This window comes from Alosa pseudoharengus, unplaced genomic scaffold, assembly GCF_046254945.1.
Source record: "Alosa pseudoharengus isolate Yale_2024_CS ecotype anadromous, Long Island Sound unplaced genomic scaffold, YU_APseudo_1.1 YU_APseudo_1.1_scf_14, whole genome shotgun sequence".
Taxonomy (NCBI): Eukaryota; Metazoa; Chordata; class Actinopteri; order Clupeiformes; family Clupeidae; genus Alosa; species Alosa pseudoharengus.
Window position 1 is genome coordinate 20,224,004 of NW_027468609.1, and position 27,631 is coordinate 20,251,634.

The window sequence follows — 27,631 nt, forward strand, 5'->3', positions numbered from 1 at the left end:
ACAAACCAGAGAAATAGATGACTATAGACCATCTTAAAGGTCTAGTCCCTTCAATCAGTTGTCAGCAACTATCTTTGTTACTATCAAACTCTCTTCGTTAGCAAACTCTTTGTTACTATCTTACTATCTTTGATAGCAAACTCTGAGAAGACAAAGGAAGAATTATCTTTTACCATTCTTTGCCATTGAAAACATCTCTACCTCCAAGTTGTTTAGGGGACAGCAAAACGCATCTAAACTTTGAGCTAGGTCCAGGAAACCAGAAAGAAAACAAGACATGGGGAGCCACTTTTCTCACTGTCTGCAAATGTGTTAAGAAACTGCAGATAAGCAGATTCTTGACGCAAGTGGAGAAGGCCGGTGCGTTTATCGGTGTGATGTGATATGCACATCACCACTAGTAGCAGGACAGATGGTTAGCTGACAGCACGGTGAACTGGTGTCAGTGGAGACGAAGATGACTCTTTTGTCATCCAGTGAAATGCAATTACCCTCTCGTCAAAGTTTGCGTACAGACTAAATAAACCAATAAAAAGCCTTGCATTGTTGCAGGTTACATTGTGTTTGTGCACGTCACAGACATTGTGGAACACCAGTGAGTCATCGAATTAAGGTAAACATCGGGGTGCATTTAGCTGCTTGTGCAGGGGCACCCACTTGATTTCCGAGCGTGGCCCCATGCGCTAAGCACCGGCTGCACTCGAAGAAGGCCGTCATTGAAATTCAGAGCCTGCTTCTGCTGTTACTTTTCTCAAATGGATTCGGTGACCAACAGGATCCGTCACTGTGACTGAGACAGTGTGTGTGTGTGTGTGTGTGGGTGTAGTGGGGGCAAGCCTGTTTCCTTGGATGCGCTTTTTGGCACGATGCCTGGGATGCTCTAAATGGTACAGGAGCAATGCACATTCAAATTGGCTTTTCTGGCCATTTTATAATCCAAAGGTTTAGTTGAGGCAACAAGCAATTCAGGCATTTCCTGGCCCCACCTACCTGCTATTAGATTATATTTTACTTTCAGGTAAAATATATCTATATGATGCAAACAGAACAATACAAACTGTCTCTCTCCCTCTATCTATCTATCTATCTATCTATCTATCTATCTATCTATCTATCTATCTATCTATCTCTCTATCTATCTATCTATCTATCTATCTATCTTTCTAGTCCAGCAGCTTTATTCCCCACCATACCACATTTTTGGTTGGCCACTGACCTAATCATCTTAAACTGGGACAGACTTGCCCGCCAGACACCATCATTCCTGAATTCCCACCTGAAATTAAGCCCCTGACCAATAGCAATCTAGTTCTGAAGTTCTGGATTTACTCTGTCCAATAATAGTCCAGTACTGAGGGCTAGGGTTTAACCTCTGCCCCATACATGTTCAGTGCAGATAGTGTGTTTTGCCATGATAATGCACAGGCCAGTAAATGCATACACCATCAACTCTGCAGTGCAACCATAAGTAGCATTTGACCAGTGGCCTAACATTTGACCAAATAAATAAAACACTTTCAAATGTTAAGGTATTAGACTGTTAAAGATGAAAGAGTTTTCCTTAATACAATCTAAGCACAATTACATCATATCAGATTGTAACTCACACACACACACACACACACAGACACACACACACACACACACACACACACACACACACACACACACACACACACACACACACACAGTCGCTCAGAGAGAACGTTTGATTTTTGGAAAGCTTTTTTCCTGGCCCTGTTAGAAAGTGCTTTGGGCCATTTACGAGACAAATCAAGTTAATCAGTTCTCTGCTACAGCTCTTTACCCCAAAACCTTAAATAAACCCTCTCCTCCTCGGTCACTATCGAAAAAGTCATTCACTTAACAAAAAGTATGGTAATCTGAATGTCTGGATAACTCTTTGCAGTGTGGAGGGACAGGACAAACAGCATTGAGAAGGACAAAGATAAGGATATATATGTCCTTCTGTGTGTAAGAGAGAAAGGGAGATTTAATTGCTTTCAAAACCTCCCTGCTTTATTATTTATATGGTTAAAAAAGTGGAGATGGAATGTTTACTCTTCTCTCCTCTGCAATTTTCTTCTCTACTATGTTGTTTTATTAAAAATCAAATGTTTTGTGTTGTTTAGTAGATTGCATTCATAAAATACATATTGTGACTGATTGTGTATTTGTTTGTATTTATTTAAGCTACATACATCACAGTGAAAGCATAAACACTCAATACATTTCTTAAAATGGAAATAAGACAAGCAAGAGACAGATGTGAAAATGACACTGATTACCATATCCAATACCACTTCCCAAGACCCAATCTCAAAACATCATATATTAATGTTCCCTTTTAACATTTACTTGTTAAACTCTATTACTTTTGTGAACTTGAAAGATGGAAGCCTTACCTCATGGTGGTATGCAACTCCCTAGACCACAACAACCTGTGTGCGATGTTTACATCACTTGGAGTGAAGCATACGGTCCATAATGAAAAGTGCACGTCCCGTACGCAAGGCATGCAAAGCGCACGCAACGCTCTCCAACGTGCCGAGTAACATGGGAAAAATAAAAATAAATAAAATCACAGAAACTCAGGAGGGAAATTCACGAGTACTTTTAGTCCCATGCTCCCACTGGTCCTTCCCCAGAGCTGAGTAAGAACGACACTCAAACCCGTGCAGGTCTGTCTTCTCCTGTGTACGTGAGCGTGTGTGTGTGTGTGTGTGTGTGTGTGTGTGTGTATGTATGTATGTATATGGAGAGGTCCTACTGACCTTCTCTAATCAGACGCAGACACACACACACAGCGAGGACCGGAGCACAATCTGAGACTCACGCTTCAGCGGTCACACAGAGTATCACTACTGTCTCTCCGCCTCTCCCTCACACACCCTCAGTTCCTCCATCCCTCCCTCACCCTCAGTTTCTCCCTCGCTCCATCCTTCCTTCATTCACCGCTTACCAACCCACTCTCTCCTTTCTCTCTTTCATCTCTGTTCTCTCCTCCTCTCTCTCTCTCTCTCGCTCCTCTTTTGTCCCTCTTCCTCTCTCTCTCTCTCTCTCGCTCCTCTTTTGTCCCTCTTCCTCTCTCTCTCTCTCTCTCCCGCTACCCTCTCAGTCTCTCTCTCCCTCCCTCTCTCTCAGTCTCTCTTTCCCTCCCTCTCTCTCACTCTGCCCTCTGGCAATATATTCCAACAAAAAGCTAATCTGAGACTGTCAAAATGCCAGATCTCCCTCTCGCTCTCCTTCCAACCCCCCCCCCTTATTCTTACCATCCCCCTTTTCTTTTCATCAGATGCAAAAGAACCTGAATTATATCAAAACATTTACAACTTCTGCCAGCTTCACAGAGAGAAAGAGAAAGAAAAAAAAACAGACTGATTTTACAATGATTTCAACATCAGTTATCTGTTTGACTGACAGAAGGCTGTGAATCAAATGGCTAAAACATTATGTTGCCGTTCATTTGGTTTAATGCTCGGGAGTGTCCACACTGCGTGGTGGAGACCCTGGCGTCCTGTCTGATAGTGAGTTATGACTTGGCGATTGCAGCCCGAGAAGCCGATTCTCAAACGGCGGCTTTTTTATTGTGACCTTTTTAAGGCTGGAGGCAGCGTTGTCTAAGTGCCTCCTCGTGTCCGTCAATAAATAACAGCGTTTCGCGCCGGGGCAGGACGCAGAGCTAAAGAAAACGCATGTACTCTCTCCCGCTCTATTCGATTAGGAGGCGTTTACGCAGACATCTCAAACCGCCCCTCCCTGCAGCAATCTCCATAATGGAGTTCCTGAGCGTCATAACTATAAACCAGGGGCGTATTACCATTCCAGTTTCATTAGGTGAATGTGTTTCCTACCTACACAAAACAGCCCTATCCTGGTAAGCTCTGGTCGCACGGCACATCCCTATTCTTTTCCATTTCGACAATGAAAAACCCTCAACATTCATGTACTGTATGGTCCAGCATTCATATACCATACTTGTGAGCATGCACAGCAACCACACAGAGGTAATACGGAGGAGAATACCATGATGCAAATACCCCAGGGTAACTTTGTCAAGGGTGGATTTTGCATGATTCAAATATTAGGCAGCTAGCTCTAAGACCACAGGGCTCAGTGGCTGGGATAGACAATGAGTGTGTGAGTGTGTTTGTGGGGTTGTGGTGCTCCTAAATCTGCAGGACTGAAAATGTTTGAATTTCTCTTTGACTTGGTGCCAGTGGTGCCCAGTGGGTTTGTCTGTGCCTGGTTAAATCAGAATGTCACAGTATGGAATCCCCCTCACTCACCCGGCCTGTTCCTAACTCACCCGCTACCTCTCTCGCTCCCTCTCTAGCCCTGTCCTCTTTCTCCATCTCTTTCTTTCTATTTTTCCCCCTTTCACCCTCTCTCCATCCCTTTTCCTCTATTTCCCTGTTTTTCCACACCCCCCCCCCCTCTCTCTCTCTTTACTGGCAGTATTGCATGCACAATGTCACAAAGCATGAAAGGACAGTAGAACACACCATTAAAAAAAAACAGAACCAGCTGTGGTTCCCCCCGATTCTTTTAAAAATGCTCTCTCTCTCTCTCTCTCTTTCGCTCTGTTCATTTCCTTTTTACTTGTTCAGTCTTTCCCTGAGGCCTTCCTCAGCACTGACTGAGCTGTACCAGCGCTCGGGGAGAAAACATGGGTAGCAAAAACAAGGATTAGAGAGGGAAAGCTGTGAACATGTATACAAAAGAACTCCACAGAATCTCACTCTATGCACAAACAGCACTTGCAGGCCTTGTTTCTACACAGTAAGACAGTATACTAAATTGCACTGAATGCTGGACGCTGTGTTGCAATGTGTATTTTTTTATACATTTAACATGTTTATTTTTGAGTAATCATGCTAAATGTATCAAATTTGGTATATTTATGATTTAATGTCAAATGTTTGTATTTGAGTGGAGTGTTACATCAATGTATTCATAGAATGTATGTCCTAGAATACAACCCAATTATGGAACCCAGGCTCTCCAGTTGTGGTGTGGTTTTAAATCAATATGGATATTTGCATTTTAAGAGGTCACCAAAAGACATTCAGTAAAATCTTGTATAAATATCACACAACACACCAAGCTGCCAGGTGTCGATAGCAGTGGAGAGCCGAACCAACCAGTAGGGATGACCCTCAGTGTCATTTCCTGTTAACAAGGAGACACAACTGACAAGTGTTATTACACTACAACTCCCAGAAGACCATGTGACCTCTAGAAGGATTTACACTCCCTCCTCCTACCAGTTCCACTCCACACAGTTATTAGCATATAAATCATGTGTATGAATGTACATTTGTAACATTTTGGTATCAGTTTCCATCTTCATAATTTCAGGCATGTCATAGACTGCATATAAAAAACATTTAATTTTTCATATTATCTCAGTAAATATGATTCACAGCATTAAAAAAATGAAATATATCCTGACATTTTGAATGCCAATTTTCTACTCAAACCTCCAAATATCATGAATCTTGTCTCTCAGGTTTCTTGCCTGTCACGCTACTAATAGCTTAATTAGGCGAATTTGGTTGAAATAGGTATCTAATATCTCTAGTAATTTAAACTTTGGAAAGTTGACTATCTACATCTGATGTAGACTACCCTAAATCGTAGAGCTGTTTAAGCCAGTATACACACACAAACACACACACACACACACTCACACACACACACGCACACACACACACACGTGTCCCCGCTCACACTCACTATCTCTCCCTGCGTGCGCTCACTCTCCCTCCTTAATTACTCCTCCGCTCTCTATCAGCGATGAGGAGAGACGGCATCAAACTTCCCGGTGACCTTGGCAACTGCCGATTAGAGTTGCCCCGTTCTGGAGAAGCAGACGCTCTGAGAGCCGTCCCTCAACTCACCTGTCTGAATACGGAGTTGGGAAGATAAACAGCCTGTCTGCCCTACACACTGATCCTTCTTCTCTTCCTCTCTCTCTCTCTCACTCATTCTCGTCCTCCCCCTCCCTCTCCTCCGGTCTCTCTTCTGCCTTGGCTGACCGTAGGACATACAAGAAATGACCTCTTCATTTATGAGGCAGTTCATTTGTCAAGATAAATGACTTCTGCTTATGCTGTTGCCCACTCTGTTTAAGCATCGATCTGGAGATCATCATCTGGACACCATCTGCCCAGCTGTGTTAGACCATCCTAGTTAGATATATAAATTAGTGGTACTTACTTGGCCTCATTTAAAAGATTCATGGTGTTTCTTATCTGAACAGTAAGTGGTAAAGAGAGCAGCTCAAATGTTGTTACCTAATTGGTAAGAGGACTGGGAAATCGGATTTGATTACAACAGTCTCGCATACACAATGAAAGACCCACGATGTGGTTCAAAAAAGCAACGCAGCCAAGAAGTGAAACTCAATCAATCCAAAGAATGCCCATGAGAAGAGTCAGCCGGGTACTTACCTGCATGCCAGCTAATGTGGCAAACAAGTGGAGATAGTGGGGTACAGGGTATTTAGAAGGTCGGAGAGATAGACAGGGAGGCGAGAAAAAAATAAATGTTCAGGGACAGTGAGAGGAAGAGTGTAAGGATAATGGATATGAAGGGAGGGGACTCCCTGGAATACCTCCTGAAGCTGAACTCTCACTTTGTTGACGGCCTTCAGCCAACGGAGCCTGGAGGGGGTAAATGGCAGAGGAGGACCTTCATCCTGGAAACTGAGAGGGAGACACATTTGACTATCGGAAAACAACATAGGTTCTGTGTTACACTTTCAAGTCCAACTAGGAGGCTATCTATTGACATTTGTTCACACATATTGAGTGGTGTTAACAGTTGGTTGGAATCATTCAACGGGCAATGCAAGATTCACACAAACACACACAAACACACCCATACACACACACACACAAATGTCACTAAACTCTACTGTCATATACTGTACTTATTACACCCTATTGTCCTACAGAACATGAGCATACTCACCATTTAAGAGATTTCTCAGACTTCCTCTCCAGTGGAGAGATGGCGTCTCTCTTGAGGGAACCAACCAGGGAAGGGGGTTTCATCCCATCATCCTCTCCCCAGTGAGAGTGTCCATTTGTGGGCAAGTGCCCATTACTGTTGAGGCGGTAGCCACTGTGGTAGGAATGATGGGACTCCTCCAGTTCAGATCCAACAGCACTCTCCTGACCGGTCTCACTTAGCTGCGAGCTACCTTGGCTTAGGTTACCAGATGAGCCGAAGCGACTGCTGTCCACTGGGCTGATGTTTCAGAAACAGAGTGTTTATTAGAAATCTCCTTAATGAAACAATGAATGTTCAATGAATATAAACTCTGGGAGACTTTAACATAAAAAAATATAAAATGCCAGATAGATTGGCTACAGAGACAAATTGTACAGTGAAATAAAGGACAGACAGTCCATGAAACAACACAATCAGGGGATCTTGTAAACTAGACATAAACACAAAACACACAGAGACACATAAACCATAAAAACACGCTGGGGTCTAACTATGTAGGTTAGGTCTCTTTGTCTACACTTAATGCATTATAAATGGTTGAGAGTGACCATTTATTATGCTGCTACTAGCCTTTTAGCATTCAAAAGATCCTTGTCATGCCGCATTCCTGACGACAAATCTGAAGTGGACTCGAAAAGAAGGTCCTTGTCCTTTAGGGATGAGGAATGTAGGGGGTCTATCTCGGGTTTGGATACATATATATCAGGCTTATCAATGCTATTAGTTGAGGCTAACAGTTCTTTCTTGGTCATCTTGTCTATTTCAGAACCTTCCTTCACCTCACTGTTGTCTTTTCTGAGACTTTCAATGTGTGTGCCATTTGTTATGACCGTGTTGTCATTGTTAGCTTTTGGTTGTGTTGTGACAATGCCAGGCTGTTGTGGTGTGGAAGGCATGGGAGTGTCTTTCTGCCAGGGGAAACCTAATTTAGCTCCAAAGACCGAGGCAGCTGAGGGCTGGTCATTTGCTGCATCAGGCTTTTCGTCCTGGAAGAGGCCAGTAGAGAAATTTCTAAACCCAGTAAGGAGGCCTGCACCATCTGCTTGAGTTACTGTAGGTGGGGAAGAAAACAATGACCCAAGAGACTTTCCGCCATCACCGGAGCCAGCCATGAAACCAAATGCAGAACCAGACAGACCAGGCATTTCAAACACAGTCTTTGTTGGTGGCGGCTCTGTTGATTGTAGCTGCTGGATGATCGGAGGTTCAAGAGGGATACCTTCAAGTGGCAGCCCAGATTTGTCTGTGTCTTTAGCGGGTTCACCAATGATAACCATCGGTTTCTCATGGATAACGTCTCCAATGGTGGCTGTTTTATCACTAGCTTGTGGTATCGATTGTGACCCTGCTGCCGAGGGACTTGTTGTATCAGAAGGTCCTGTCTGGCTGACACCAATGCCTTGTGTCACTGGCACCGTCCCTGGGCCAGGTGCTGTTGGAGGAGGTCCCTGACCTCTTGGAGCATTGGGAGGTCTAACTCCAGGGGGTTGTCTTTGCTGAGGCTGAGGCTTTGGTGACTCAGGGGCTTTGAACATGCCAAAGAGGTTGGAATCAGTTGGCAAACTACTTGTGAAGCCAAATAGAGAGGGCTTTGGCTGTTGCTGTTGTTGTGGGGCTGGTGCTGATTTGAAAAATGAGGACTGAGAGAAAAACCCAGTTGAAGGTGCTGCTGATGGGGCAGTTGGTCCAGAAAACATTTTTGACATGAAACCTGAGACTGCATCGGCAGAGGAGTCTAAAACAGACTTTGCTGCATCAGCAGGTGTCTGTTCAGTTTGTGCACCAGCAGTTGGAGGTTGAGCAATGGGCTTTGCCTCTTGAGTAGATAGTGTAGCAGTCACATTGGATTGCAGATTTGAACTTGGTGTTTCTGCTTTTATGGATGGTTCTGATGTGGTCTGAGTTTCAGGGGCAGAAGCAGAAACAGGTTTGTCTGGAACTTGGTCTGATACAATATCCTTTCCATCTTTTAGATCTGTCTGGCCAGGTAGAATAGATGATGGTTCTGGAAGTGAAGAGATGCCTTTGGTGCTTGATGGTGCTTGAGACAATGACATTTGTGTTTTTACAGTAACTGTTTGTCCTTGGCTTTTCTCCTCTTGTGTACCATCAGCCTTAGTTGTAGATACAGTTGTTTGCTCTGGCACTGGGGCCACACTGGCAGCAGTAACATCTTGTGGTTTTGGAGGCTCTGGTTTTTTAATTGCTTCTTCCATTAATGACCCAAACAGGCCAAACGCTCCAGTCTTGGGTGGGCCACTTTCAGCTGAAGTAGGACTGGGGCCACCAAACATGGAAAGCAAGCCTTTTCCAGGGACTTCCTTTGAGGCAGCAGCTCCAGGAAGAATCCCCCCGAATAATGATGATGCTTGAGGTGCACTCTGCTGGGGGGCAGGTCCACCAAACATCGAGAGCAGTCCTTTACCAGGTGGCTCTTGGGGGGGAGCTGATGCTCCTAGTGTAGCCCCTGCTTGTCCAGGACCTGTTGGAGGACTTGGACCAGAAAACATAGAAAACAACCCTTTGCCTGGGATGTCTTTTGATTCTGTTGATCCAGGGAGGATCCCACCAAGAAGAGATCCAACCTGGGAGGGAGCTCCTTGTGAACTTGATCCACCAAACATAGACAATAAACCAACAGCAGGAGTCTCTTTGGGTGGGGGAGCTCCATGCAAAGCACCATCAGGGGTAGATTCCACCTGGCCTTGAGACACTTGTGGAGTGGCTTCAGTGGATGGCTTTGTTGTATCAGTTTGAGGTGTAGTGTCAGCTTTAGGTTCAGTTGTGGTTGCTTGTTGAACTTCTGTGGTACTTGTAGTTGTGGGAGCAGCTGAGGAAGTTGACAGAAGACCTTTAGCTGGACTCTCAGTGCCAGCTGATCCAGGAAGAATGCCACTGAGAAGGGATCCTGGTTGGGTCGAAGGAGATGAACTACTGAACATAGAGAGCAATCCTTTAGGGGGTTCACTTGTTTCAGACGAAGCTGGCAAACCTTTGGGTTCACTTGTTTCAGATGAAACTGACTGAGTGGCTGTTGTTGTTGTTGTTGTGTCTGCAGACATTGTTGTTGTGTCTGCTGCCGTGGTTGTTGTGGTTGATGCTCCTGCTGCTGGTGCTGATGACATTGATAAAGCAGCTGTTGGTTGTTGGGGTTCTGTTTGAGGTGGCAAGGATGGCCCCTCAGAACTCTGGACCAGGTCTTTGGCTGGCATTTCTTTAGGTGGCTCAGAGACTGGGACAGATGGAGGCACTGACACAGTAGGACCTTGTTCTGGACCCTGTCCTGGAGCTTTTGGTGGAGCTTGTGCTGGTAGCCTTGCTGGAGGTTGCTGCTGTGCGGGTGGTTTTGCTCGATGTTGTTGCTGTGCTGGTGGTCTTGCTGGAGGTTGCTGCTGTGGACTAGGGGCTCCAAACATTGAAAATAGACCTTTGCCAGGACTTGGAGCAGAGTTAGATGGTCCAGATAAAAGCCCTCCGAAAAGGGAACTAGCTTGGGGAGCACTCTGCTGTGGACTTGGAGTAGAGGTTGATGGTCCAGACAAAAGCCCTCCAAGAAAGGAGCCAGTTTGGGGAGCGCTCTGTTGAGGACTTGGAGTAGAGCTTGATGGTCCAGACAAAAGCCCTCCGAGAAAGGAGCCAGTTTGGGGAGTGCTCTGTTGAGGACTTGGAGTAGGGCTTGATGATCCAGATAAAAGCCCTCCAAGAAGGGAACCAGTTTGAGGAGCACTCTGTTGTGGACTTGAACCACCAAACATTGAAAACAAGCCAGCAGCAGCCCCAGATGCACCGGTGGTAGCCTGAGATGGTGGTGGCTGTTCACTTGCTCCAGGTTGAGGTGGTGATGGATGTGCACTTGGTCCACTAAACATGGACATTAATCCTTTCATTGGTGTATCAGTGGATGGAACACTCCCTTGAACACCAGTCACTGTAGATGTTGTAGGCACAGGTGTAGTTCCTGTAGCATTAGACTGTTCACCTGTAACATCTGGAGCTGGTGATGATTGTGACATTGAAGCATTAGAATCTGCAGGTGTAGTGGCTTGGGGTGGTGGTGGTTGTGTAGCAGGTGTACTAGGTGCACTAAACATGGATAACAATCCTTTCATCGGTGACTCACTGGGTGGAGCAGCACTAGGTGGGGTGGCACCAGGAACATTAGGGCCTGAAGATGGTGCAGGTTGGGGTTGTGATGGGGGTATAGCTGGTGTAGCTGCTGTACTAGGTGCACCAAACATGGATAACAATCCTTTCATCGGTGACTCACTGGGTGGAGCAGCACCTGGAGCACTAGAGCCTGCAGGTGGTGCAGCTTGTGGAGGTTGGGTACCAGGTCCACTAAACACAGAAAACAATCCTTTGACTGAGGGTTCATTACTTGGAGCAGGGCTTGGCTGAGCAGCCCCTGAAGCTTGGTTAGCAGTTGTTGATGCAGATGTTGGGGGTTGGGGACTAGGCCCACCAAACATGCCACCAAGTCCACCAAGAATGGACCCTGATTGTGCTGGTGTCTGTTGAGGGCTACTACCACCAAACATGGACAACAATCCTTTAGGTTGTTCTTGTTGAGGTGATGGTGTTGGGGCTGATGCAGCTGCTTGGGTTGGTTGTGCCTCTGATGGTGTTGGTTGTGTGGTGGGACCACCAAACATCGAAAGTAGTCCTTTACCTGGTGGCTCGTTGGGTGGTACTGTTCCTGAAGGCACTTGTGCACTGGGTGCTGCTTGAGGTGCCGTTTGTTTAGGGCCTGGACCACCAAACATAGACAGCAGACCTTTTCCTGCAGATTCTGGTTCACTTGGTGTTCCAGACAGCATATCACCAATCGAGCCAAACAGTCCACCTGCAGATTTAGGGGGAGGTTCTTGCTTTGTTTGTCCAATTGGTGGTGTGGTTTCAGACCTTGTGGGAGTTGGGCCTGTGCTGGTGGTAGGTGGAAATACTTGAGACATGCTCTTACTAGGTAACTGGCCTTCAGCCTGCTTCTCTGGTCCATAGCTAAGTGTTTGCTGCTTCTGAATTCCCTTGGGCCGTGATGACATTTGTTGAGGACTTTGTGAGAGTTTATTTACATCACCTCTCTGACTGGTGCCTGACAGCTGTTGTGTCTCAGTTATCTTCCCTGCAGTTTCTTTGCTAGCAGCAATACCAGGGGCAGGACCCACTTGTTGAGGTTTTGTAACAGGCTCTGGGGACTTGGCAGGTTCAGGCTTAGGCTCTTCCATTCCAACAGCAGATTTGAAGCGGGTAAATATTCCTCCCTGTGTCTGCTCAGGTGGCTTTTCCACAGGTCTTGGAGTAGACTGGACAATTGGTTGTGATGGAGAAGTAGCAGTCCCTCCTGGACTGCCTCTGGCAAATTGGTGACTTGGCAATGATGTGGATGGTGATGGCACAGTGGATTGTTGAGACATAGTACTCTGCCGAGCAAGTCTAGGCTTCTGAGATGAGGGGATAGTTTGAGGTGGTGTGTATGCTTGTGTAGATGGTGGTGTAGGCAAAATCCTCGAGGTTGTTAATGGTGGTGTAGGCAATATCCTTGAGGTTGTTGATGGTGGCTGTGCCCGGTTGTTGACACTTTGAGGTGCTGTTGGAGAATCATCCTTAATAATTTTTGATTTGAGACTCTGGAAGCCTGTTGAGAATATTCCCTTGTTCTCTTTGCCAGCAGTTGATGGTGTTTCTGACTCTGGACTTTTGCCAACTATAGATGACAAGAGGGAAGAAATCTTCTTCACGGATCTATTTGGTTGTACTTCTCCAGGTGCTACATGTTTTCGCCACTCTTCCTCTGAAGTGTCATCAACATGTCTCACTCTAATGATGGATGGGGAACGGCGCCTCTCCCTGGGCTTATAACAACCGGGGGAACCACTGGAGTTTGTAGTGGAGGTGACCCCAAGGGATATTGGCACTTTCTGAGAGAGAAGTTCCTTGACGCCATCAGTGGTGGTCCATGATGGACCATGATTATTATTATTATATGATGAGAGATCAACTGCCTGAAGAGAGGGATCCTGATGTGCATACTGCTGTCTTGCATCCATTCTAAGCTTGTTTAATCTGTATGAAGACAAGTTTAAATTTGGCTGCCTTTGGCCAAAGTATGAATTTTCAAACATTTGTGAGAACCGTTCAAAGTTCAGGTTCATGATCTCATTTCCTTTTCTATATGCTGTTGACAGGTCAAGAGGACCATTAAGGAGCTGGGCATCAGGCTGGTCCCCTGGTAGCCAAAGGAGCTCATCTTCATTGTACAGTGGGATTTTAAAACCACAAACAACAACCATTTCATTTTGGAGCCAGGCATTGGGATAATTACCAGTAGGCTGCCCATTTCCCCAGATTTCACCTTCAGGTGTGCAAGCGTATACATACTGCCCTGAGCCATCTGTAAGAAGAGCATAGATGTATTCCTGATCTGTGTATACAAAATATCCACAGTCTCCATCGTCAGCTGGCCACCACATTCCCTGTTCCAAAAGTGACAGCCACTGGTGGTACCATTCCCCTTCTTCGAGATATACAGAATCATCCATTTCCCCGTTAACTACAGGATAGCCCCACTCATCATAACGCCTGTTCAAATTTCCTTGACTTGAGTAATTCACCTGTTGTCGATAATAGTCTGGGTTTCCATTGAAGCCATACTGTGCATTCGCTGCATAAGAAAGGTTTGGCGCACTCTCCTCATAAAAACCCTCATGATAAGAAACACGATTCAAACTGTAAGAGCTGCCTTCATTTAAAGAATGCCATTTACCAAATTTAGCATTTCCCCTCTTGGTGCTCAGGTTCAGAGCTCCATCCTCCTCTTGATTCCCCAATCTGTCTAAACTGGTATAGCTACTCCACAATCTTTCCCTATAGGTGGTGTTTTCAGTGATGTTTCTCTGAACATCTACTGGTGTAGCTGCCAACTGTTCTTGACTGTACTGCATATTTGCATATGGCTGAGCAGGTAAATTAGGCTGATTGCTATATACCCCTGAGGTGTTCCATGGCTGAGAAGTTTGTTGTGAAGTACCTTCAAGTGTCTGTGTATATGAAGCATCCGCAGGGTAATAATTTTGTGATTCATTGTTGAACTGCTGCCAGATAGTAGATGCTTGTATCCAATTTCCTTCATCATTGTTAAGAGCATCTCCATATTCTGTGTAAGATGTTGCTGGATCTTGATAACCATATTGACTTGTCATACCATGAAGAGAATTTGTGCTGCTATGTAGACTTTGTTGGGATACAACATTTGGACTACCCAGTGGAAAGGAATGAAGATTTTCTACACTAAAAGACGTCATTGGATTTCGCAACTGGTATGGATCTTGATAATATGATTGAGTCAAATTACCAGTGCTGTTTGAAATGTAAGATGGTCTATTCTGCAATGATCGAGCATAGCTAGCCGTAGTTCTCAAATCTAAACTGTCACTGTCTGCAGCCATGGGCAAATACCCCAACGTACACCTTCTTTGACATCGGGTGATGGGAAAATACATTCCAGGGCGTCTATAAATGCTTGCAGGATCATATGTGGGTCCTGCACTGTTACTATGCTGAATAGCAGCAGCGGAGTTTGATAGAACACCTGACGAACTGCCTGAAACTGCCCTCTGAGCTATATTTTGTGTAGGACCTTGCTCCGGTTTGGTTGAAGGCACTTCTTCAGTGGTGGTCCGACCAAAGAGTCCTGAGAAAAAACCTTGTTGAGCTGGTGGCTTTTCAGGTGGCTCTTGAGTCGGTGGTTTGGAAGGCAGCTGTGGCAGCTGTCGAGGTGTTTGACTTTGATGTTGTCCTGGCCCAGTCAAAGGAGTGGATTGTTGTTTCTTTGTATCTACAGGTGCTACCTGTGTGGTTGATGGTGTATCTTCAGAAGATGATGTTAATTTGTTAAAGATTCCAGACAAAATTCCTGTCTGGTTTGCATTATCCTGAGCTTGGGCAGGAGGTTGAGAGGGACTTTGTGATGGTGCTGACACAGAGTTTGGGTTCTGCTGTCTGACAGGTGGTGGTTGTGATTGTGTTGCGACATTCTCAGATGATGACAACTTAAATATACCGGAGAGCAGACCAGTAGATTGACTTGGCTGCTGTGGTGACCCATCCTGAGAAGGACTCTGATTCTGCCTCAGTGAGTTTCTATGCTGTTGAGTTTGAGGGGGTTGATTATTTGCAGATGATGGCTGAGGCTGGGTGGTTGTGGCATGAGTAGTGGCAATATTATCTGATGAAGCAAGTTTAAACAGGCCTGACAGAAGGCCTCCTTGGGGTGGAGCCTGCTGTGGTTGTCCAGCATTACCAGGTCTGTGTTCTTGCTGTGGGGCTGCTTGAGTGCTTGGTGCTCTTGACAACTGAAGATTCCTTTGTCTCGGCCCTTGAGTGTTTTGAATGTTGCCTTGTTGGTACTGTGGTTGATGAGTAGCTGGTTGCTGCTGCTGCTGCTGCTGAGTTGTGGGGTGTAGATTGCTGGATACATTTTCTGTTGAAGACAATTTAAACAGACCTGATAAAAGACCTCCTTGTTGTGGAGGTGTTTGCTGAGAGGAGTTTGGTGGTGGTTGCTGCAGTGACCCTTGATTGGCAAGGGGAACCCTTTGCTGAGGTGAAGCTTGCACATCAGTTGCTACATTTTCTGTGAACTTTAATAGCCCTGAGAAAAGCCCCCCTGTTTGTGGAGGAGGTGCATTTTGCTGAGGGGGAGGTTGCTGGCGTTGAGGCTGGCTTTGTGGATGGATGGTCTGGGCGCTTTGGCTGCTTACTGGAGCTTGCTGTTGCTGTTGGCTGACAGACGACAAATCACCAGTGGATGCAAATTTCAGAAATCCAGTAATCAATCCACTTTGCTGAGGCTGGTTGGGATTAGCACCTGTTATTGGCCCGGCACTAGACATGCCTTCAGAGGAAGTTGCTTTGAACAGACCAGAGAACAGACCTTGAGGTTCTGGCTGAGGAGTTGGGTGTCTCACAGGCCCCTGCGGTGAAGACCGCCCTTGCAATGGCCTAGGCCCTTGAGGATTTCGTTGTGGGCCACCCTGAGCTCCCTGATTTGGACCAGGCGGTCCTCGAGGTCTTGGACCTTTGGGCGCTGGAACTGCTCCTGCTGCTGGACCAGGACTCGGATTTTCACCTGCCCTGAAAAGATTGGAGAACCATCCCGTTTCTGTGGCAGACTGGGACTGGCTTTCAAGTGGAGCATGACTCTGCAGCGGAGGTCTATTGCCAGGGTTTCCGGAAGGTGCTATGCCGGCAGCGGGAACTCTCTGTTGAACATTGGTGGTAGTCGGTGATGCAGTTTGAGGAGCACTTATGTCTTCCCCTGAGGCAAATCTCAGAAACCCAGAAAGCATGCCGCCCTCTGGCTTAGCTGGCTGTGGCTCCACTGGCGCGCTCACATCCTCTGTTGATCTGAACACAGGAAAAACTGTGATAGATTGAGGGGGTGGGTTCGGAGGGTTTACTGGTGTTATCAATGAGCTGAATGATTTCTTGAAAGGGCTAAAGAAACTTGTGTCTGGAGGAGGAGGTTGGCTCACAGGTTTTACATTGGCTGTTTTGCTGGCAATATTTGCAGGTGAATATAGGTTTTCTTGTGAAATGTTTTGCTGAGTATTTGTATACTGAGAGCCACTGTTAACTTTCTCCAGGCCTCTGACCTTTGGCTGCTGTTGCTGAAATACAGGTTTCCTATCAAATTCAGCCTTATCCAAAGATTCAACTCTGAATGATGTTTTGTTTGTATCAGTTGAGTTCACTGTTTCTTCCCCTGAAAACATTTTCAGTGGGTTTATTTTTCCCAAAACAGAGTTAACTGCTGATGTTTGCTGATTTTGAGAAGGTTCCTGAGCTTTGTTGGCATTGATATTTTGACCCCCAGAGTTGGTTGTGATGGGATAGTTTCGTTGCTGGGTCTTACCTTCAGATTGAAACGGCAATAAAGAAAACTTTCTTGTGGGTGGAGGATCTGGATCAGGCGACACTATAGCTACTGGGGTGGGGCTCGGTGACTTGGGGATAAAAGAAAATAATTTTGATAAACCTGTATCACTAGGAGCTGATGTCTGTGCTTCGGCTTTCTCAGCAGGACTTGGAGTGGGCTGTTTGGGACCAGAGCCAACCTTTTCAGTGAAGGAGCTGAATAAAGAAGTCATAGCACTCTTTACACCCGCCACCCCAGGCTCAGATTCAGTCTTGTCTTTTGTCTTTGCCTCCCCCTTAGCATCTTTTGAATTAATGTTTGGGTCTTCTCCAACAGACTCTGTCCTTGTGCTACCTTGAGAGGATAACCGTGACTTTGGAGATTTGGGCAAGGAGCCATATTTGTTTATCTCTTCCTCTTTCTCAGCAAGATACTCTGACACAGTTTCAACCAGGCACTGCAGCTCATCCATAGGATCAACATACTCATCACTTGGCTCTTCCACGGGTGATAACATAGCTTCTGGCGCCCATCCACCTATTTTATTCTTCCCACTTTTCTTATCTCGATAACCCAGAGGCTTGTCTGAGTAACCACCGTAAGAGTTGGTATATCTTCTGTGGCTGTAACTTCTCCCATTCTCTGAACACATGGCCTCTGCCAAATACTCTTCAAATTCTTCCTCAGAGCCCAGTGGGTACTCGAGTTCATCGACTTCTGGGTCGAAAGAAACACCTCTCATTCTGGCAGCCTCTTCCTCTTGATACGCCACATAATTCTCCAAGGTGTTCTCCAGCTTGTTCTTGGCCCACAGTCTCGTTTTGTACAGCAGGCCGTTCCTGTACGGCCTAAGGCATGGCGTCATGTGCTCGTCCTCCTCCTCCATCTCCGCCACCTGACGCAACACCAGCTCGCCTCTCTTCTGGCGCAGAAGTGCCAGGTCGGGAGGAAATGGCTCATCCCTTTCCACCTCAGTTTGGAGAACCCCCCCGGGGTCCCGGAGCCTTTTTCTTCTTCGCCGATCGATTGTCTCGTACCCTTCAGGGTAAGCAGCCTGAAGTCTGGCACTGGGTTCTCTGCTGGGCTGCGGTGAAGTACCCACAGTCTCTCGACAGGCCCTCGACATGCGAATGATGGAGCTCTGACTGTCCTCTTCTATCCAATGAGACTCCCCCTGGTTCAGGAAATCGTTCAGGTCATTTTTACCCTGCACTTTGTACTTCGCCTCCCAGTCTTCCACACCCATGCCTGAATCTACAGGGATAATTCTAACTCTGCCTCTCTGATTTGGGGTTCTGATAGAGAATGAGTGTGACAGGTGATTTGATTGGGATGGAGGGGTTTAAAAGAAGAGAAAACAAAGAGAAAATTGTTTGAAGACAACATAATGACACTTACAATAAAACATGCAGTCAAAGGACATACAAAGCCAGAACAAAATCAAACATTAAAGGCAGCTGGTGAAAAAAAAGTTAGTAGTGTAAATGATGTACTTCACTGCAAAGAATATGATGAACAATAAATTCCATTTCCCATGTCAAAAATCTTGCTCATAAATGTGTTTTTTAAGATTACCATACTCTACGATAGTATGATGGATTTTATTATTATATATACACTCTGAATATCTGAACAGTGGACACGTTTTAATGTTTTAGTGCAAACTTTAAAACAAATAATCTTTCAACTTTTGTGCCAACAATTTATCATGAACGTCAGATCCTAATATGACTGTGTGTGACCAGTAAGTTTTGGCTCTAGAAGAGTGCCTCCTAAACAAAGGAAAAAACTACATAAACAAACAACATTCATCAGTTTTTCCCCTGTGTAATCCTGGCTCTTTTTTTCGATGTTATGGAATTATCCGGATCAGCTTTCTATCTGTCCGCACAGACAGAGATTAACTTCAATCTCAGCAGGCTGCATGTTTGTCTCACACAAGTCGCAAGGGTAAAAAGATCACAAAGAACCCAAGTGCCCATGAATCACAAGTCTTGCATCATGGATCAAGCAGAAGTCATACACTGGAAATCCTTAACATTTTGCTACTAAAACAGAACTAGTTCATACAATTGCAGATTAGACATTTGTAATTTGGAACTAAATATCAAAATATGACATTTTATCATTATGTTTTGTTTAAATTCAATTTGCACATACTGTAATCGTAAGTCAATTTATTTGCATACCATTCTCTCATCTATCAGTGCTGTTGTTTCTCATGACCACCGTATATTATGTCAAAACTGAAATGCATATTTCTTAATAAATGAGAAAGCACAAGCAGAAACAGAAAGTCTCATTAATATGCACTGCAAGGCAATAGTAGACAGAAATTGGATTAAGCCGCCTTGGGCCTCTTTACTGTAAGTAATTCCCAAAGGTCGGGAAATCGAACATTTGCCTTTAGGCAATGAATGGCTAGATTACCAGAGGGCTAGGCTATTTTACAGTATAGCGCAGCATCATGGATTCAGAGAAATTACACACCAGAAAAAAATAAAAACCAACTCCACTGTAAAAGAGTTTAAACATTCAAGAGTCATATAAACATACCCTATATATCACAAAAAAACATGTTTCAGCTGGCTAGATCTGGGTAGAAAAGTGCTAGTGCATTTTCTAATTTGACACCAAATATTTCATCTATCCTGCTTTTAAGCATCAGGCTTAAGTGTCCATGGCGGACTGCACTGCTCAGCACTAAGAATATGGGAGTTTAAAAGAGAGTTTAAAGGCTTTGTTGTGTTTTATCCTGGACAGATATTGCACAAAGCCATGCCTCCAGGCTGAGACTGTGCACATACACTATTTATTTATTTGGTTATATATGGTATGATATATGTTTGGCAGATTGTAAATAAAGAATTTCAATCAATTAATCAATCAGTCCCATACTCGCTGTGCATACCTGCTAACATGGTGTTCCCGGTAGTCCAGCTCCAGACTGTGCACAGAGTCCGTGCAGGAGTCCAGCTGGTTCAGCTGGTGCCGTGGGCCCATGGGGTACTGGTGCAGAGAGGAGTTGGGCTGGGCCGTGGTGTGGTACCGCGGGGGCAGGCTGTTGCTCGTCTCGCTGCGGTAGTCACTGTCCCGGTCATCCACAGCACTGTCCAAATCATCCAAAGCTACGAAGAGTGATAATACAATGTCAAAAAAGCAAACTTTACAGTGGGTTGAGCTAAATTCTTTACACTACACGTTTTGCTACACACTTCACGCATCTTCATAGTAAATATGAGGGCAATAATGGCCTAATTGTTATTTTCTCTCTGCTTGGCACAATATGATGACAACCCAATATATGTACAAGATAAAAAGATAACACAACAGTATGTTAATCATTTAAAGGCTTTAAAAACATACTAAACTGCTCATAGAGAAAAGGTGAAAAAAATAACAACATACAAAACATGTAGAATAGACCTTCTGTTAAGACACACATACACACATAGAAATAATACGGTACACATCATGTCACTGCAAAGGAGTCTCGGGAGTTAGGAAGTTATGATAGGACATTTAATAATTTATTCCTAAGGTCTACAGACTTTGTTTGTGTATCGAATTCATAGACCAATTATTCTCATAAAACCAACAGCTTTTTAGGGCAGGTTATTTGAGTTTAGAATATTATTCATTTGGAGGCCAAGGAATCTTAAAAGTGCTGTGTAATATACCTACAGAAGGCACTTAATTGAATTTTGACGATATACTTTCTCAACCCTAATCTCTACTGGTGTGTCAAGGATAGACTACACAAACTAAAAAACTGCATAATGAAATGATTTTTGATAGGCTATATCTGCCAATGCCTTATCACAAAAATGTGCCCGAATTATTTTAAAACACTTGGTTGCAAAAAAGTGCTATGATATATAGGGCGCCCGCTTGAGTGAACTTCTTGGGTGGAACTGGGGGGCTCAGACGACCTTTGCAAGGGTCATCTGATGACCCCCACAGCGGCCTGCTCAAGGGGACAGTCCCACTGTTTTCTTTATCGCACAGGCTGATCAGTAATGAAAGCCTGGGCACCAAAACATCAAATCCTACCTCTGAATGCTATGGCAGTGAAGAGAGAAGGAAGAGAAAAGGAGCTCAAGGTGACCGAGAGGGCACCCGTCCCATCCTCGACTTCTGAGATAATGTAATTATGGGGAGATGTGAGGTTCAATACTTAAATAACGGGAGGGAGAAGAATTAAAAGCAAGGACGGCAGAGAGAGGACAGGATGAGAGGGACTGACATAAAGACAGATTCAGACAGACAGATAGACACAGACAAAGAGAAAGACTGAGGGAGCCAGTGGAAGAGGAAGAGAATGATTCCAAAACAGTGACAGAGAGTTAGAGAGATAGAGAGAGAGAGAGAAAGAGAGAGAGAAAGACTGGGGCAGCCAACGGAAGAGGAAGAGAATGATTCCAAAACAGTGACAGAGAGATAGAGAGAGAGAGATAGAAAAACTGAGGGAGCCCAATGAAAACAGTGGAAGAGAAAGAGAACAATTCAAGAGAGAGAGAGAGAGAGAGAGAGAGAGAGAGAGCAATAGAGAGGGACATAGAGAGAGAGCAAAGGAAAGAAAAACTGACAGACAAGCAGACATACAGTGATAATGAGAAAGAGGCCGAACAGCTGGCAGAGGGACAGATTGCAAAGAGGCAAACTGATATTCCAGCATGTGAGAGTCTCATTGATCTATAATAAAAGACTGAATTGCTGACGCAACACTAAACCAATAGTCAAGAGTAATGCCAGCAAAATAAGGTGACATGACTGACTGAAAAAATATTGTATTATGGATCAGTGCATTCATTAGCCCCATGAGCATCTAGGCTTGTTAGGAAGGGGTTGCACCACTGCTAGAGGAACTGCACACAGTGGGTAGGGTTGGGGGGACGCAAAGGGATCATTTGAGGAGGAAAGGCTGAGGGGCTCATGGTTGAAAAGTTGCAGAGCAGCTGGATTACGTACTCGGTGAGTTGACCCATCCAAAATAGTTGCCTGGGTGTGGGTGGTGGATTAAATGTTAGCAAAAGTGAGAAAAAAAGGTGGAGGTAGAGCAAAAACAAAATCATGCTTATTTCTTTTTGGTAAGGCTATGCGTAGCTCTACTATGAACCCACATTCTTTACATCTTCTGTATTACAGGTACAACGTAGTTACAAACTACAGAATTTGGAAATACAGCAATATCCTAAACATTTCAAGGTTCATTTATATTGTAATATGTTACTGATTTCTTTCTCTGGATTCAGAAATAACAAGTGAGATAGAGTGACAGGGATAAAACAATAGTGATGTAAATAATCATGATTTATATGGGGGGGAAATGGCAAAAACAGCAAGTGAATAATATCTAGTGCTCTAGCTCCCTCTAGTGGCTCTGAGAGGAGGTGGATCTCCACTTACAGCACTGTGATGTCGTGGAGGGTAGTGTCTGGCTGTGACCGTCATCATGGAGCGGATACTAGGACAGAAAACACACAGAGTGATTTAGATCATCATCATCATCATCATCATCATCATTATCATCGTCGTCATCTTCATCTTCTTCCTTCTCCTACTCATCAACATCACTTCCATCATCATCATCATCATCACCTTCCTCCTCATCAACATCACTTTCATCCTCATACTCATTGTAATTATTCATAGTAACCATCAGTCACTATTCCTCAGTATCCCATTTTCAGTTTTTCATGTTCTTCTACTAACAAATAAAAACAAGACTACTGTCACTATCTTTGGTATAATAAAGCTTTTTTTAGATCAAATGGTCAAGTGATTACAGTGTCTCTCGAAAACACCAACACTGAATGGTCTGGTCATTTCAGCAAACACAGAAGCCGTGATGCAATTCTGATTTCAACAAGCAAAAAAAAAAAAAAAAAAAAAAAAAACAGCAAATCCAATGTAATTAAAATGACAAAGTGCAGGAACTGAAAGTGTTCACAAACAACCAAGCAGGCCCTTTGCCAGTGGTAATGTTTTATTAATGTTTTCATTGAAATACAGGGGAACTGAGCTTAGGGATAGAAATACTGTAGAGGAGGGATGCCACTATACAGAGTCACATGTACTCGTGACTTAATCCTGAGCGTGTTGATACACTGCATCAAGGGCGCTTTGTCCACTGAAAATAGGAGCTGTAAATCTTTTGAATACTATTTCCAGCCCCAATGCATCATTTTTGTTTTGCAAATAAATTATTGTTTCTTTGTGAGGCAAAGGGTCCATGAATAACTTTCATTTCAAGGACCAATAGGGCACTGTCTATATGACCATACTTAACACATTTAAAATATTTTATTTATTTTTTAAATGTATGTATGTATGTATTTATTATTTATATTTATTATATTATATTATTATTTATATTTATTTATTTTTTAAAAGACTATATTTTTTAATGATTAGGAGAATTTGGCTGCCCTGTAAGGAAATGCAATAGAGCTCACACTCCAATTCAATGCAAATGTCCATTTAGTGTGCACCAGGCCACAACGAGGCAAAGAGCTCTATAGCCTTTATCAGACACTGGATGGGTGAAACTGTTATGTTATATTCATTTTCATGAGTGCAAAGCAGTGCATGGACAACAACAAGGCCTAACCCACACTGTTGCTGTGTTGAGGAAGATGTTGTGTGCCTATTTCTATAACCATCAATATTCTTGTGATGAGTCAGTGATTGCCATTGATTTGCTGAACAAAAACATCTGAGATCAGAGGCTGCAGGCTGTGATGCTTTCAAAAACAACATTGCATGCATTCATGTTTGTTCTGTCATGATGCAGCTTACTGTTTCAGCTTTCAAATGCTTTGAATGATGGGCTGTACTTTTAGCTATTATCATTGGCCATTATGAAGATGTTTCAGTTATACTAGAGTGTATTTGTTTATGACTAAATGGGTAGAGTGCCATTTTGAAGAATCAGTAACATCTTCTTTAAAGAGTGTTGCAAGAAAGACATTGGTTAACCCTAAATGCTTAATGGAAAAAATGTCATATTTTCTTCATATTCATCACATTGTGCTGGGTTTGCCCTCAGACTCTACTGATGTGTGAATGCTCTCTGTTGGTTTCTCTGGGACCAGTCTGTCTCTCTTAATATGTTGTGGAGTGAATTCTTTTCCTGGCTCCTTCTAGAATTCTACACAAACATTCTATAGTTTCAGTGTTCTTTATACAGTCTATGGGGACCTATGTGGTTTCTGTTTGATTGAAATGTTAATTTTTGGAGAGTGGTTGGACTGTCTTTAGAGGTCATTGAACATGGAGAAAAATGATGTCTCCATTTTTTTTTTACCTGTTTTAACCCTATTTTTGTGAAATTGTATTATTTCACTATTATTATTTTCAACAGTATGATTGTATGTCAGTATTATGATTGTATGTCAAACAATTAGAGATAAGATCAATAACCAATCAGTTTCACCAAATACACATACTCCATTGCTGAAAGATAGCAAAATCACTGAATCACAGATGAGACCTCAAACAACATTTAATTCATTTACATACACACAACATATTAGATCTCACCTCCACAATGTCCTCATCAAAATCTACAACTAGTCTCCTAAACCCTATTTGTACTCACCTTCTTAAGACTGGTCTCCCCTTCCTGGATAATGTTTTGCTCTAGATTATAAATAATTCTGTCAGGGCATGTACCGCAGTCGTTTAAGACATCTGTTATTAAGCTCTCCCTCAAAAAACCTAGCCTTGTATCTATACTTGTCCTCCTGGACCTCAGCACTGTCTTTGACAGCATAGACCATGACATACTACTTAGGCTTGAAAATTTGATAGGCATCAAAGACTCAGCACTCGCTTGGTTTAGATCATACCTTCCTAACCGTCAACAATTTGTACAGGTCCATTATAAACCATCTACCCAGATTATGGTAAAATATGGAGTGCCTCAAGGCTCAGTACTGGGGCCCCTGTTGTTTAGCAGATGATACATAACTTTAAGGAACATTTCAAAGATAAGGAAGTCCTTCTCCTTACCAGATGCCAAGAAATTAATGTTTTGTCATCTCAAGGATAGACTATTGCAATGCTATTGCAATGCTATTATGCTGGCTGTAATAATACCTGTCTAAAGAGCTAACAGTTTATTTAAAATGCAGCTGCTCACACACACAAAAAATATGAACATATTTTCCCCATCCTAGCTTCTTTACACTGGCTACCTGTTAAAAGTCATTGACTTCAAAATATTACTTATAGTTCTTGGTTGGTTGAATACATTGAAAGAGGACACTTCATGAAGACGCTCTTTTGTCTGCTTCTGACAGAAGAAGCACTTATCTATGCTGGCAGCAGCTGCTGCTAAACAAGTGTACAAAGTCCCTCTAGATGGACTTGATGCAGTTGCAGGTGTTGCTGCAGGTTCAGAAGATGGTCTACCACGTCTTTTCTGAAGACACTGAGTCCTGCCTGTTTCACATGATTTCTAGTAGCGAATCTTAGCATGCTGCAGATGCTCACTGTTACAGGTGGATTTGTAGCAGTTCCTGTGCCAAACTGCTTTGTTCTCTTGTAAGATAACTGCACTGTAACAATGTAATCGTTGGCTGATCTGTGATCCCCCATCTCTATACTCTCTCATGGACAAAAACAAGAAATTTGGCATATGTCTCTAGTGATGGTTCATTCACCAGTCCACACATATCTGCCACTGGATACATAGCCCAAAATCTGTTTCTTTTAAATACAGTATGTGTGCCATCACCTGACTAACAGAAAGACACACCTCAGAATATAACCTAACTAGACTGTGCCACCATGAACTACGAAAATGTGCTTGCTCAAATGTAAAAGGCTAGAAGGTCACTAATATCACCAACCATGAAGAACAGAGCACTATGTGCTTCAGGTTATTCGATATTCTAAATTCTATCACTGCCAGCTATCATCAGCCAACTGTCAATGGTAGTCAGGGATGGATTACTGCATGGGCCTACCGGGCCCAAGCCCAGGGGAGACAAGGAGTCAGGGGGCCCAAGCCATTGCATGGAATCATTGCCTCAATATCAACACATCATATCAACATATAGGCTATGAATCTGATTGAATTAAAGTATTGGCCATCCCCAAAATGCACCAGAATATAGGAAATCACATCAAATACATTTTTAAAATGCTTAATACATCTGGGCCCAGGGGCCTGAAAGTTCATAATCCATCCATGCTGGTAGTGTCTCACTTTCTCTTTCTCTCTCTTACACACACACACACCTGTCTGTTTGTCTATCTGATCCTTTACCCTTTCTTTTTATCACACTTACAGAAGCTACGGAAGGCCTTACAGACTTCAGCTGGTACTATGTAAAAGTCTATTAGGTCTATTAAACTTGATTTAACAGAGATCTCTGCACTTTGTGCTCTGAATGAGTGTAGACAAGAACTGACAGAGCAGGCTAGGCCTACACTCAAGCACACTAATAGGCATGAATTGATTGTATTGATATTGAAGTATTCTTTTTTTAGCGGACAATTTTGAGAATTTTAGGCACAATTTCTTGTTAAAGAGATCAATCATCAGCCTAAAAATGTTTTATAATGTTGTATTGTTTATGTGGCCCACTTTTGCACACCTTGTAGGCACCAAACCCTATGCTATAATACCAGCAATGTGAGGTTTATGGACAAAACACCATATTTGACCTTTTCTGAATTTGACCTTTGATTTGAGACATGTTTTTTTTTACTCTTAAGAACCCCTAGAACAAAGATATAATACTCTCCAAAAATGAACATGCGAATCCCACAGGCCCCCAAATTAGACACATAGGCCCCCCTACTACTATGGAAGAAATCATTCTTTTCTCGGATTATGCCCCAGCCCTTAATTATACAGTTCGAGATTGGACATTTTAATGCATTTTCTGTAATTCACATGTGTTCCTTACATTCTGAGACCGACATGGCGTTTTTCAAATTAACAGTTAAGGAGAAAAATTACTTTGTTTGCCACTTGTCTGTCTGTTTTTGTAACCCACTGGCACGCGATCTATTAGGTATAAGGTTCTCTGGAATAAGTTACCGTTGCTTACCACTTCGATGTTGATCACTCAATCGCGAAAATGCCTAAACTTTGGGTGCATAAACAGACACCTTTCTGTCTTCTCCTTCCCTAAGGACGCAGACATGTACATACAGTCATATCAGCATCGTTTTTGATGTCTGGATTGCGTTCAAATAGGCTATATCGCAGACGGCCATACACATAAACTAGGGCAGTGGTTTCTCAACCTTTTTTCAGTGATGTACCCCCTAACAAGCGCAAAGCATTTTTAGTTGAGAAAAAAAAAAAGATTTAAAACAGAGCACTGTGCCATTAGTGTCTAATTTATTAAACTTTGAAACTGATAAACACATAGGCCTACAAAATTCAAACATTTGGAAAAAAAACTATTTTGATAATTGTAATAATCCATGACTAAATGTATTGCAAATGATTGTATATTTTGAAACTTATTTGTATATTTTAAAATCTCACATACCCCCATTTGAGAACCACTGTACTAGTATTGCATAGTATTGTTTAACAGTAGGTCATATCAATCTGGACAGCCAGGGGTGTTTCCCATAACCATAGTTTGCATAATTACCTCAGATGTTTGATAAAGTAGAGCCAATCGATGTATCCCACAGCGCCGCCACACGGCCATATCTTTAGGC

General features: G+C 43.5%; 2 protein-coding genes across 2 annotated transcripts in view; both read right to left on the reverse strand.

Moving 5' to 3' along the window:
- LOC143123017 (protein unc-13 homolog B-like) overlaps positions 1 to 27,631 on the reverse strand; it is a 121,444-nt gene that overhangs the window by 45,633 nt on the left and 48,180 nt on the right. Inside the window, exons 7-10 of the mRNA XM_076284111.1 lie at positions 22,346 to 22,403; positions 19,848 to 20,064; positions 6,979 to 7,257; positions 6,620 to 6,710 (exon numbers count right to left, since the gene is read on the reverse strand). Coding sequence (XP_076140226.1) covers positions 6,620 to 6,710; positions 6,979 to 7,257; positions 19,848 to 20,064; positions 22,346 to 22,403 — 645 coding nt within the window. The remainder of the gene's footprint in view (positions 1 to 6,619; positions 6,711 to 6,978; positions 7,258 to 19,847; positions 20,065 to 22,345; positions 22,404 to 27,631) is intronic.
- LOC143123484 (uncharacterized) lies at positions 7,434 to 10,436 on the reverse strand. The gene is made up of 2 exons (XM_076284940.1): positions 7,805 to 10,436; positions 7,434 to 7,450 (listed from the first exon to the last, which is right to left on the reverse strand). The coding sequence occupies exons 1-2, from the start codon at positions 10,434 to 10,436 to the stop codon at positions 7,434 to 7,436; spliced, it is 2,649 nt and encodes an 882-aa protein (XP_076141055.1).